This window comes from Cyprinodon tularosa, unplaced genomic scaffold (genome assembly GCF_016077235.1).
Source record: "Cyprinodon tularosa strain WSP-4 unplaced genomic scaffold, ASM1607723v1 ctg31, whole genome shotgun sequence".
Taxonomy (NCBI): domain Eukaryota; kingdom Metazoa; phylum Chordata; class Actinopteri; order Cyprinodontiformes; family Cyprinodontidae; genus Cyprinodon; species Cyprinodon tularosa.
This window is the reverse complement of record NW_024039019.1, coordinates 3,105,637-3,118,301: the sequence shown is the minus strand read 5'-3', so window position 1 is coordinate 3,118,301 and position 12,665 is coordinate 3,105,637. Positions and strand designations below refer to the sequence as shown.

The 12,665-nt window shown below is 36.3% G+C and overlaps 1 protein-coding gene across 2 annotated transcripts in view; it reads left to right on the top strand.

Moving 5' to 3' along the window:
* Nucleotides 1-12,665, top strand: part of nlgn2b (neuroligin 2b) — a 137,018-nt gene that overhangs the window by 42,986 nt on the left and 81,367 nt on the right. For both annotated transcript variants that reach the window (XM_038292241.1, XM_038292240.1), the window contains exon 2: nucleotides 416-1,157. In XM_038292241.1, coding sequence (XP_038148169.1) covers nucleotides 668-1,157 — 490 coding nt within the window. In that variant the 5' untranslated portion in view covers nucleotides 416-667. The remainder of the gene's footprint in view (nucleotides 1-415; nucleotides 1,158-12,665) is intronic.

Below are 12,665 nucleotides of genomic sequence, written 5' to 3'. Positions count from 1 at the left end.
AATGTAGGGTTAAAATGAACAGGACCCTGTAAGATGCTGTCTTATGTTGGTAACTTATAACAGATAAAGTTTCAAACAGTGACGGTAATGGATTATTAGGCAGAATTTGTCAAGCAGAATGTTTGACAAATTTTGTTTCAAAAGCTGGAAATATATTTTTCAACATATTTTTCCTTTGAGAGTTATTACCAACTCATAGTTTTTTTCTTTTACAATTATCATAAAATTCTAACTTACATTTTTAATTCATCTTAATGTTTCATTCATAGCTTTTTGAAGTTTCGGATGTTTCTCCATCTCTCTGATCCTTTGTTTTATTTGGTCTTTGCTGAAGCCCTTTAAAACCATGATATTTCTGGGAGCACAATTTTTCAAGCACAATTACATCAATCTTCAACCCTTCTGTGTCTTTCAGGTTTACGTGGTGTCCTGACTGCAGCGCTGGACTTATTTTAAAAGAGCTTGACGGATGAACCCACAGAATCTAACTGAGAATGCTCCGTGCCCCCTTACCTCACCATGTCTCTATAGAAACCTATTTAACTGCCCCCCTTCCACCATTCCTCCTTTTGCCTTTGTTGTTCCCCTATAACCTGCTGGGTCTTTGATCCTCCCTCTGTCCCAGCCGCAGTCCCTGTGATCTGAGTCCAATAGTTTTATTTTGGAAATGTTCATTTTTCCAATCAATGCTGCCAGCCACCACGGCTACGGTGGGAAGCGTCTGGATACTTCTCAGCCGACCTCCAAACCCTGTCTGATGTGGCTCTTGGGACTAGTGCTGCACCTGACTCTCTCTTCCTCTCAGCGTATCGACCTGAAACATCCAATAGTTTCAACTGGGTATGGAAAGGTCCGTGGAATCAGAAAAGAGCTAAACAATGAGATCTTAGGCCCGGTGGAACAGTTCTTAGGTGTGCCATATGCCACTGCACCCATCGGCGAGCGGCGCTTCCAACCCCCTGAAGCCCCGGGCTCCTGGCAGGAGATACGCAACACCACCCAGTTTGCACCGGTGTGCCCCCAGAATGTGCATGGGGTTTTACCAGAGATCATGCTGCCGGTTTGGTTCACGGACAACCTGGATGCAGCAGCGACCTATGTTCAGAACCAGAGCGAGGACTGCCTTTACCTCAACATTTATGTGCCCACTGAAGATGGTGAGTTTTTAATTTAAAGTTAAATCTCTCCGACCAGGACTGAGGACGGTTGAACTAGGCAAATCTGCCTGCTGAGAAAATAATCACCAAATAATGAAAACCATAATGAGTTACAGCTCGACATATTAGCTCCACCCCTATTAATTAAAACTGTGAAATACCCTTCTTTTTTTTATAATGTTCATATAGTCTTTTGCATAATTTTATAAATGAAGGAAGGGGTATTCTGTCATTGAAAGGAGTTTTATAGAATCTCTTATCTGCTAAATTCTTTGACTTACAGCGCAAATTGTAGAGATTTGGTATGTCTAAGTTTTCCCACAGAATTATTTGAGAGAGCAACCATTTACAGTATTGTCACCTTTTGAAAGTAATACAATGGATGGATTGGTTCGATATAAGTTTTAGAAATAGTAGGCTAAAAATACTTGCCATCTGCAAAGTGGAAACTTGTCTAAGCTTTTTTTTCTTCAAGGGCTAGTTTATTAGATATCAAAATAGAATGTTTTTTAATCTTAATTGTTTTAATTTTCCCTTAATAGAGATTAGTTGGTTAATTGCAGCTGAAGCTAAATGCTAGTCCAACAGCAGAAAAGACCACAAGAGATGTCTGCCATCTTAAACCAACTCCAGAAACACCAAAGTGGTTTATAACACTCTTGTAAACATTTTAAACATTGTTATATTCGAATTATTTGGTTATTTACCCAATCGAAATAGTACATATGAACTATTATTTTAAATAGGACCCAAATAGCATTCATAAGCCTGAAACAATTACTCCTATTTAAATTTATTACACATTAATTAAAAATATTCTGAAAGTTCTTAATTGTACACTTCTTACTTCACAAGCAGTTTCGGTGTACTCAGCAATGAATCCACTTATGTAAATATAGATAAATGTCACTTAAAGTATGTATTCCAATAATATATTCTATGGAAATGTTGTGGAGTATTTTTTAAAATATGATGAAATACTCGTTTATTTTTTATGTGGTGTAGATATTCAGTTAGTTTATTGATTTTATAGTATTCAAATTTTAAATACATACAGAATACATTAAAGTAAATTGGGTTGTTTTCAAGGATTTACACAGAAGCCTATTATTGTTTACCTAGGAAATGAGGGTGGAAGACTGCATACTACTCACAAGCTTCTAGTGTGTGAATACATATAGGATATGGAAGATGATTCAAGATGGTGGCTCATACAAAAACATACGTGAAAATAAAAAATCCAACTAATCTGCATTTATATGTACGATATTAACTGCTCATAATGTATTAACAAGTCCACTATTTAGTAAAGACTTTTCAACTTTCCCCTCCAGCTCCGAGCTTAGGGTGTTTAATTTTGCTTTCATAGAGGACAGAGTCCCATTCTTATGGGGAGTCAATCTAAAAATCTCAAACTGTGGTCCTGTCAGAAATCATTGCCCTGCTTGGCAAACAATGTCAATCATCTTCCTATGCTGTCCAAAAGTTCTCTGGATTTTGGCTCCATTTGTCTATCACATTTTTGAACCTTGTCAGCAGCATGAACCTCCAGAATGGGCTCTCACATTAAGAATGTTAAAGACATCATCTTTTTTAAGCTGAGTACTTAACATCTTTCTTACAATAATTAGAATTCTTATTTTTAACCTTTAATCTACCAGGAAGCCCATTTAGAATGACAACTCTTTTTTTAAAGCCACACCATTTTAAAACTGAATGGTTTATCATCCAAATACAAAGAAACGAGAAAGTCAGAATTCTTTTTTAAACCTGTGCTAAAACATAGCGCAGTTGCAGGTATGAATGTATAACTACGTTTTATAAAGTTACCGTTTCATAAAGTAAAAATTCAGTCCACTTGGTTAAAATCCCTAAAATGTGATAACAGCTGTTTGAAACGCTTTAAAATGAGTATGACCAACAGAATAAACATGTAAAAACCTTTATTCAATTTCACAGGTGTTTAATGTGCCATAAAATTTCAGTAGAAGCTGAAGCAATTAGACTATTTTGCCCTTTTTCTGTTTTCAATCGCTAAACTGTGATACTATTATATTTTTTTCAAACTCATCAATCTGGGGGAATATGATGCAGGTTTACCTATGTTTAAAAAAATCAACATTCTAACCTATAACCTATTAGATGATAAAAAGTGACCTCCACATTTTTATAGGTATGTGTTTTCTCTATTTATTTATCTTATTGAGAGCATTTGAGTAAGTAAACAGGAAGAAGAAAGGATGAAAGTGTATATTACAAATCATAATGATGATTTTAGGCAGCATCTGTGATAAATATTAAATAAGCATGTGATTAATGGGCTCACCTGGGAGTTGCCCAGCAGTGATCAAGAAAGCACATGTTTATGAATTTCTGCTGCTGGAAATAAAGAGAAACGTGTGGAGCAGTGTGGAGTTATGTGTAGCGTTTTTCCTATTCAGCTTAACATCTGAAGAAGCATTTGAAAGAACAATCAGCCTTCTCCACTGAGCTTTTTCATTGGTAATCACATCACAACCAATATATTGCCTTTAAAGGTGTTTTAGTGACGGGCCAAAACAAAGTAGTAATTGAGATACAAAGTTTTGTTTTTTTTATTGGGTTTAGGAAATATAGATCATAAAAATATGTCACTGGTATTTCTTACCTTAATGTTCAAACTCAATTCAATTCAGTTTATTTATATAGTGTCAATTCACAATACATGTCATGTTAAGGCACTTTACAATTCAAGCAGATCATACAGTCAGATTGGTTCAAAGTTTGAGTTGATTGCATCGACTAATTGACTTGAATTCCAATCCCTCACACCAAGCAAGCTTGTAGCGAGAGTGGAGAGGAACTTTTAACAGGAAGAAACCTCCAGCAGAACCGGGCTCAGTGTGAGCATTGAATGGGGTTCAAGGAGACAAAAGCAGACGTACAGAATAAATAAAAAAAAATTATTTATTTATATTTACCATTTATTTATAAATATTAATCAAATACTCTGCACCAAATTGTTTTCAGAGAGCAGAAAATGTGTCAATTTAGTCCACTTCTCTGTAACATGACCTTAGTATACAGTAAATGCAGATGCATGGTGAAAACCACAGAGATTTATTAAATACATAAGCGAACAAACATTTTTGAGATTATAAGACACAGCTGACAGGTTCAGGATTAAGGTTTTGAGAAGTTTAAAAGAAGGTATGGATGTAAAGCTAAATCTTAAGCATTAAACATCAGAGAGTCAACAGGCTCATGGTTACTCTAAAAATAAGAAATCCTATTAGCAGTTTCACACAAAGAAGGTAAGGGAAATAGAAAACATGTGCAGGAAGGAGCATTGGCCAGATTTAACGTTTTTTAAATAATGCATACTCATACTTTTATATACATTTCTCAACTTGTACTGTACAATGCCTAACCTCTAATCTTAATATCAACTAACAGGAAGATCTTGGAGGATGATGTGGGTGTAAAAATAGACAGTATATTATTCTAGACCTGAGTAAATAAGGTTTAAATGTCCCAAAAACAATTCCACCAGGGCTGTAACTAACAACTAATTTGCTATTTGAATAATCTGTTTATTCTTTTTTTCAAATAATTGATTAATAATTAGATAGCAAAAGGTTTCTTAAAGAAATATTTACACCAAATTTAAACCAAGAGAAGCTAAAACTGTTCCCTTTGATGACCTCTGGATAGAGCATATTGATAGACAAAACATTTTTTCATCCTGAATACAAAATGTTTTGATATTTTCTAAAATATAGATATAACAACTGCTTTAAGAGGTTGACTTTAGGTCCGCTAAAGGCACGTTTTAGACTGAATTCTTACTATCAATTAGTCGATTGCAAAATTAGTTGTTTCAGTTATCGATTAATAGCAATCAATCCAACACATTTTTCAGCCCTAAATTCCAGGTAAATAAAAACAACAAACCAAGAGATGTTTACATGTAAAACCTTAACATCTAAGTAACATCTGAAGCCAGTTTAATGTCCACAAAACAAGCAATTGGAAAAGTTACATGTTTTGAGTCAAATAAATCAAAACATGTAGTGCAATGCAAATTGGTTTAGTATCAGTGGATTCAACTTGTTGTTGGCTTTCATCAGCTAAGCATTTTTTGTGCTACCTCAGTGTTTTGTGGAAACCAGGTCCACTAAAACAAAGACTTGGTCAAAAGGTGTATTTTGGCTATCAGCATGCTATTTTTAATGTTTGCGCTGTAATCAGGACAGAACAAGACGGAACAAGTGTTTGTCCATCTTTGAGCTAGTCAATGCTTGTGGAACAGTATGCAGTACATGGTACCATCACTACTAAATTTCATTTCCTTAGCAAACTGGAATTTCTTTTTTCTTTTTTTCTTTTTTTAGCCTGTATCTGGACTTTATTCAGCAGAAATAATGTGTGTTCTCTGTTTGTTTTTCTCAATTTCCAAAATAACTTCCTAATGTTAATGTTATGAAAACAGCTGCAATAAAAAAAATAAAGCTTGAAAACAATGTTTCAGTATCATGGAGCAAAATGAACAAGGAAATCCGTTTTTAAGAGGGATTAAAATGGAGAACCGAATAAAGCACTATGAGTGAAATCAATGGGAAGTGTGATACAGAAGTAGGACTCATCCCATAAAGTGCTGTTGGAATAAAGCCCTATTCGTACAAGATAAGCATTATCTGGGGACCCCGTGTGATAAATAAATCACCCCTCTACGTCTACGTTTTATGTGGTGCATTCGCACTGAAGCATTAGATTTTGCTGAAATTTACGGACATCTCCTGGAGATTATGTTAACTTGCTGCATATTGATTTATACTGCGCAGTGCAAGGCATGATTTGATCCACCATTTACATCTGACACTGCAACCTTTTCTCTTGGAAGGCCGAACATGGGATCATTTTTTATGTCTTTCTTGCTTTTATGTTTAGTACTTTTTTTTATTTTGAGAAGTTACATTTTGCTTTGGTGGTGGATAAGTTAAATTATGCATTGCTTTGTTGTTTTTTTATTTTGTTTTTTTGTTTACAACAGTACGAAGGAAATTGTCCTTGACTTTTAAAGAAACGGTTGAAAAAGCTGAAGCAGAAAACAATTAATATTGCTCAAACTTCAAGCAGAGGTCAGAAATGTTTGCAAGTTCTGGTCTTAATTGTGTTGTGAACAAAAATTTATACTGTTAAAAAGAAATTCCATCAATTTACTTTAGCATGTTAACTTAGCTGTTTTTTCAACATTGCTATGCAAAGCTTTATCAACTCATGACTTTATATTTTCGCTGCGTGATGACATACTGGGCTCATGGAGGTGGCATAGGAGAGACTGTAGAGAGGTCCATCTTTTTCTTAAGAAAATATCCTTGCATTGCTTGTATCTAATGATATGCTGTACACAGATATGATTTGCTCATATAATTGTGCGTTTGTAACAACCAAATTTTTTGGTGCCTCCCTTCGTACTTGGTGTGATGCGTATAGGTAGGCCTCTGGCACTTGTGAAATCTGGCGAAGGTGACATGGTTTTGTTGAGGCCAGGCCTAATACTGAGAAGAAATAAATTGTATTGAAAGAAACCAAGATAAGCTTATTGAAAACTTAATAAATATCACTTCTTAATGTTTTAAAGATTTTTTTATTCTTATTTTTTAAATGATGTTTATTATTTAGAAATTAACACCATGTGGCTTGAAGATAACATGTTTGTCGTCGTCACACTTTGCATTCAGACAACATAGAACTGTTTTTGTCTTCATTTTAATTACATCAGTGGATTGATATATAGGTCTGTATAGAAAAATAATCCAAATGGCTTTCATGTATGTGTTTAGCATTAAGAGAAGTACCAGCATTTTTTTTTTTTAGACTTGGACCAAGGGCGAGATGGAAGGAGTTATTACAGATTTATACTGAGAACAGACTTTTGGCTTAAGACTTGAGACTGCAGCAAAACCAGTCATTGTGAATGTATACTCTCATTTTTAGATTTTATTTAAATAAAACAACTTCGTAAACAATGTATAATTTTCTCTTTGGACCACAAAGCATCAAATCAAACATTACAATTTAAGTGCATAAATGTAAAGGTCACGTCCTTGATGAGCAAAAAGATAAAAACAATATAAACATGGTTCCAAATTCCTAAATAGCAATGCACAAGGGAGAGGGAGACAAAAATTGACTTCCTTTAATCATATTAGAAAGTAAAATTAATGAGCAGTTCTGGCTGTGCAGTGTGTAAACCGTGCGCTGCATGTCACATACCCAAGGACAAGATGATGGTGTTTAGTCTCCAGGCTTATTCCTTTGGGAAAAGGTTTGCAAATGAGTGAAACGGATTTTACATGAAGCCCTGTCTGCTTGTCAGATTCTGTCACTTATTGTCAGAGGTCACTGCTTACACAAGGTGGATGCTGTCTCAAAGGACATGTTTTACCTTGTGTGTGAGAAAAATAGAAAAGCAAAATCTATAACTGAAATAAAATAGATGTTCTTTATACTATAGTCACATGTCCGGAAAATTTTTAGAGTTGTCAGAGGTAGACTGGTGTTGACCAGCTTTAAACTACAGTCTTCAAAAGCTTTGCTTGATTATCATGGAGACAAAACAATGATGTTTGCTATCCAACCAAGACTGTCCAGACCTCTATATATTAAGATTGCAAAGGTCTGGCAATGAGAACAGCTCTCACTGGTCAATCTATTTTTCTACCATATTGCTGTGTGCTGGTTTGATCTATATTACAAAATCTACTCCTTTATGTATTCTGTCAATTCTGTACGTCTTACGAGGGTCAAAGAAAAAGGAAACATTATGCTATGGATTTCTTAAGTCCAGTTTCAAAAAGCTCCAATATACCAGGATTTGCTCTACTTGCCCGGATGTGTTTTTGTTTTTCAATTTTGAAAAAAGTAAAAACATTCCAAATCTGTTCTGTTTTGAAAGTAATTTGGAGTTGTGAAAGGCTCTTGAAAGGCCCTGAATTAGGCTAAACATCTTGTATGCCCAGTGATGTTTTAGGCTGTATTTTATAATAACCTCAAATGGATGTAGAGGTCATTGAAGTGAGCAGCAAAACACACTCAAAACAGTCAATCATGAGAGTATCAACCAACCTGAGATCAGTAGCAGTGCAGAATCTTAGATCAAAGCCTCCCAACGGACAAACAACTGAAGTGGTGATATTGAGGCACTGACATTTTTTGACTCTATGGCATAGCCTGCAATCTAGCTCCAGTAGGATGGTTGGCCTCTTTTCAAAACAGCAGGTAATACAGCAGGTGATAGTTGTCAGTGAGTGTCGCAGTGACATCCAGGTATCCACTGCCTTAAAAAAGGAGATATCAAGTTCAACTGAAAAGTAGGGTTAGGCCCTAGTCTTGAATCCAGCTCTGTGATCATCCAAAGACTTCTGGTTTAAAGATATGGTCAAGAAAATATGAGATTGACTGAAGAAAGTTTTTTAAAGTACTACTGATAAATATTATATAAATCATTACACATAAGGTCCACAACAAATCAAACTTCAGCAACTGACAAATAGAAGTAAATCGACTGTATTTCCTCCTACAGTACTGTCTAGGAACCTGTACTGAATACCTGGCCCCTATCTTTATTCAGATCTTAAATATCTGAAGTTGTGTGAGGTTTCCTCATGCTTCAAAAGTCCAATTGTCCTCTCCAAGGAACGCAGCATCATTGGAGAGGATAAAATCTTTCAAGCGATAGGTGTCAAAGGTTGCTTACTGGGCAAACAGGTCAGCAGACAATGCAGGGTCAGCAGATGATGCAGTCCATGTCGGAATACACATAAATCAAGGCCTACTTGTTATGGATTCCCAGCTTCCCGACAGACCAACACCAGGTGAAACTTGGCCTGTCTTGACAATGTGTCTGACACAATTTTAATGAACCTCCTCACCACCTCAACTTCCATCGTTATTCCTCCCCTCATGCACATATAAAAACGTACCTATACATACACATGAATAAAAAACATTAAGAGAGCAACGTAGGATCGTATTCTTCTACAGTAGAACAATCAGCCTCCTCCATGGGTGTGTTCTCTCTCTCCACTCCTCTCTGTTCATAAATAATTGCAACTCAGTTGATGTAAGTGAGAAATGACTTAAGTTCACAGATAACACCACAACTACTGCTCAAATCCAGGATAATAAGAAGTATACAGTACATACAGACAGGTGGATCTGATGGTCCACTGGTGTGGTACAGGAAGAACCAACCGGAGGTTTGCCTCCTTAAGACAGTAAAGACTTTGACAAACTCCTGAAGAATGATCCCCACATTGCCTTCCCTCGTGGTTTTCAAAACAGTGTTTTGACGACCTGGACTGGTCTTTGCACAAACACTGTTCAGAAAGAAGACAGAAGATAGCAGAGACTATACTTCCTTCTACACTGCCATTACAATATCTTACTTGTTTGCCCATCTCTTTGTGAGTTGACTCCCCCAACAAACAGGTCAGGTCAATACTATAATGAACTTAGGTCTGTGGAGAGGATCATTATGGGTGACCTTTCTTTATTCCAAAACTTATGAAGATTTTGGGTCAGGTAAAGGGCAGCTAAAATCTCTGCAGACCCTACACATCCGGGACATCCTGCCTTATCATTTTACCTTTATTCCCCAGGCTGCCTTTCTGGTAAACACTTAATAGAGTGCTCAGATAAATAATATGAATATTTGTACTAATTAAACCATGTGTTAATTATTTTTTAGAAATACTTTGTTTATGCATATTTCCAAATCGTTTATAGTATTTATTATCTCTGATATGTGTTTTCAAAATATCTTCAATAAAAGAAAATAAAAAAAAACTTGATCAGTAAATCTGTTGAGACCAAAATAAGTGACAAAAATAAATATCTTTAGCAATAGAATATGTACTCAAAAAGTTTACTAAATTCAGCAGGCCTTTATTTCTTGATTTTATCTGAATTTTGTAACAAAATTAAATTATATAAATGTTAAAAATGTTTTCTTGGCTCTCATAGCATTATGAACTAGAGAAGTGTGATGTACTACTCAGTTTTTTTATTTTTATGTAGAAATTTCAACATGCCTGTTATTATTTTCGGCTAATCTTTTGGTGCCTCACAAAAGTTAGTTTCTTTTGTAGCTTTTTAAAGTTAGCAATTTGGATCACTCTTTCTTGGATTTACTCTTCCAAGTAAAATCCAGTTGATTTTACTGAGAGAAGTTAGATTTTCACTAGCGGTAATGTCAGAACATGGCAGACCACATTTATCCATGCCATCTGCATGGTATTTTGTGACCTACCCATTCCGGTTTGAGTTGGGCATAGTTTGTCTTTTTTTTTCCCAGAGAAATGCTCTCTGATCATGTTTTTAACCTACTCTTTAGATAAAAAGAAATCCAAAGCCTCCTTTTCTTTCCACATCTGTTCGCCCCTCCTGTTCTGTCCTTGCTGAAAACGATTCCTGCCTCTTCTCCTTTCCACTCTCCTCGCTCCTCCATCTTTATGCGGATGGCAGTGGAAGTAGTCCCTGTTCTGAATGCAGATGAGCTCAGTGCCCTTCCCCAACCAGGCCAACACCAAGCCAACTTGACTAGAATGGAACTCAAACAAATTCTTTGCACATTGTAAATAACACAAATATTCGCGAGTTCCCCCTTTCCTTTCATCTCTCTTCCACCTTCCCTCATGGGTGGATGGGTTGTTAGGAGAGAGATGTGTCTTACCACTTTCCTATTTCCTCAAGACACTCCCCAGGCAAAGGCCTGAGATCCTTCATTTTTATTACCACTAGAGCAGCCATTTACCGTGCACTTTATTAAAAACCATATTTCAGGGAACATGACTGCAGGAGGAGGGTGCAAGGATGGAGGTGCGTGCACCAGTAGAGATGAAGAGCAAAGAAAATCACGCCGAATGTGCAGTACATTGCTCTTAATGTTTTTTATTCGTGTGGATGTATAGATATGTTTTTATATGTGCATGAGGGGAGGAATAAGGAGGGAAGTGGAGGTGGTGAGGAGGTTCATTAAAGTTGTGTCTGACACATTGTCAAGAAGACAGGCCAACTACAGATTTGACATACTGCAGCTTCATCCCATTTACTGGTCAGAGGAAATGGAGAGGGACGGAAGACAGCTTGCGTTCTGGCCACAAGCTCAGTGAAGCGAAAAGCAGTGCTGTTGACTGAGAGATGGAGCTGTGTTAGGTCAAACAGCTAAGTCCTGGGACAGCCCGTGCTAAATGTCCCACCACAGGCCACTGACTTTTACTGAATGGTCATCTATTACATGCTGTGGAAGTCAGAGAAAACTATCTGTTCTGAGACTTATGAAAAATATCCTTTTTTACTTTAAATGGTCTTTGTTCCTGTGTGTGAATGATTGTTTGTCTCTGTGTTGCCCTGCGATGGACTGGCGACCTGTCCAGGGTGTACCCCGCCTCTCGCCGGATGGATGGATGGGTCTTTGTATCTTGAACAACATTCAGTGGTCATGTAAACACTACCCACCCCAAGAATAGGGTGGGTAGGGATGTAGTGACTTGACAATATATGTCCACACCTTTTTCAAAAATGATTACAATCTATTAGATATTGAGGGGATCCTTCTTGTAAACCCTATAGATTTTCCAGGCTAAGAAGGCAATCCCATTTTTCTTACCATCAGTAAAAGTAAGTCAAACACAGAAGTATTTTCCCTAAATGCTTTAAAAGATGAGGTTTTAATGTTTTCATAGCAAAATTAATGAAATTGTTTTTTTTTTTTACAAAGGCTAGTGGTTTACATACAGAAGATGCCATTTAAAGGTATATCAAAGATGGCAGACTCTTTTAGAAAAATGCATCAGGACACAGTTTGGACTCAGGAGAGGGTGTTGTTGAAAACTTGAGTTGTAACTTTTCAGCAACCTGTTACATGTCAGGTAATTCAATATCCATGCAGTAGAATAAAAGTAGTTGCTTTTAAAATGTTGTTTCTTGTACGGCTAGCAATATGAACCTCTCCCACCATATATGATGATAAACTGTACAACTTACTGTCACATGTAGAAGGAGTCCTGCAATGGAAATCAGCAGATTCACATTGATGAGGTGAAAAACACATTTGGCACAGCTTTGGCACATTTGGCTAAGTTGTGCCAAAGCAACAGCTTGGTCTGGCACAGTGTCAGAATAAAACTATTGTAGATCAAATATGCTTCAACTGATTCCATGCAAATTGACTGCAGTTATAAAAAAATGTGTTGATTACAATATGCCTCCTACTGTAGGTTCTCAAAAAGAACTTTCATTTGGTGTTTCTCAGTGTTGATTCAGAAAAAGAAAATGAAGAAAAGTCAAAAGTAAATAAATGTCTTAGTTTAAGCACAATAAATCAGATATATTGACAGTAGTTAAAATGCTTCCACTGGGAAAATTGTTGATGTCTTACCTCTACAAGGGTACAAAATGTTTGCATTAAGATCTAATAGTTGTGGAGCTGTTCTTGATTTATTTCAGTTGTGCATTTTTGAC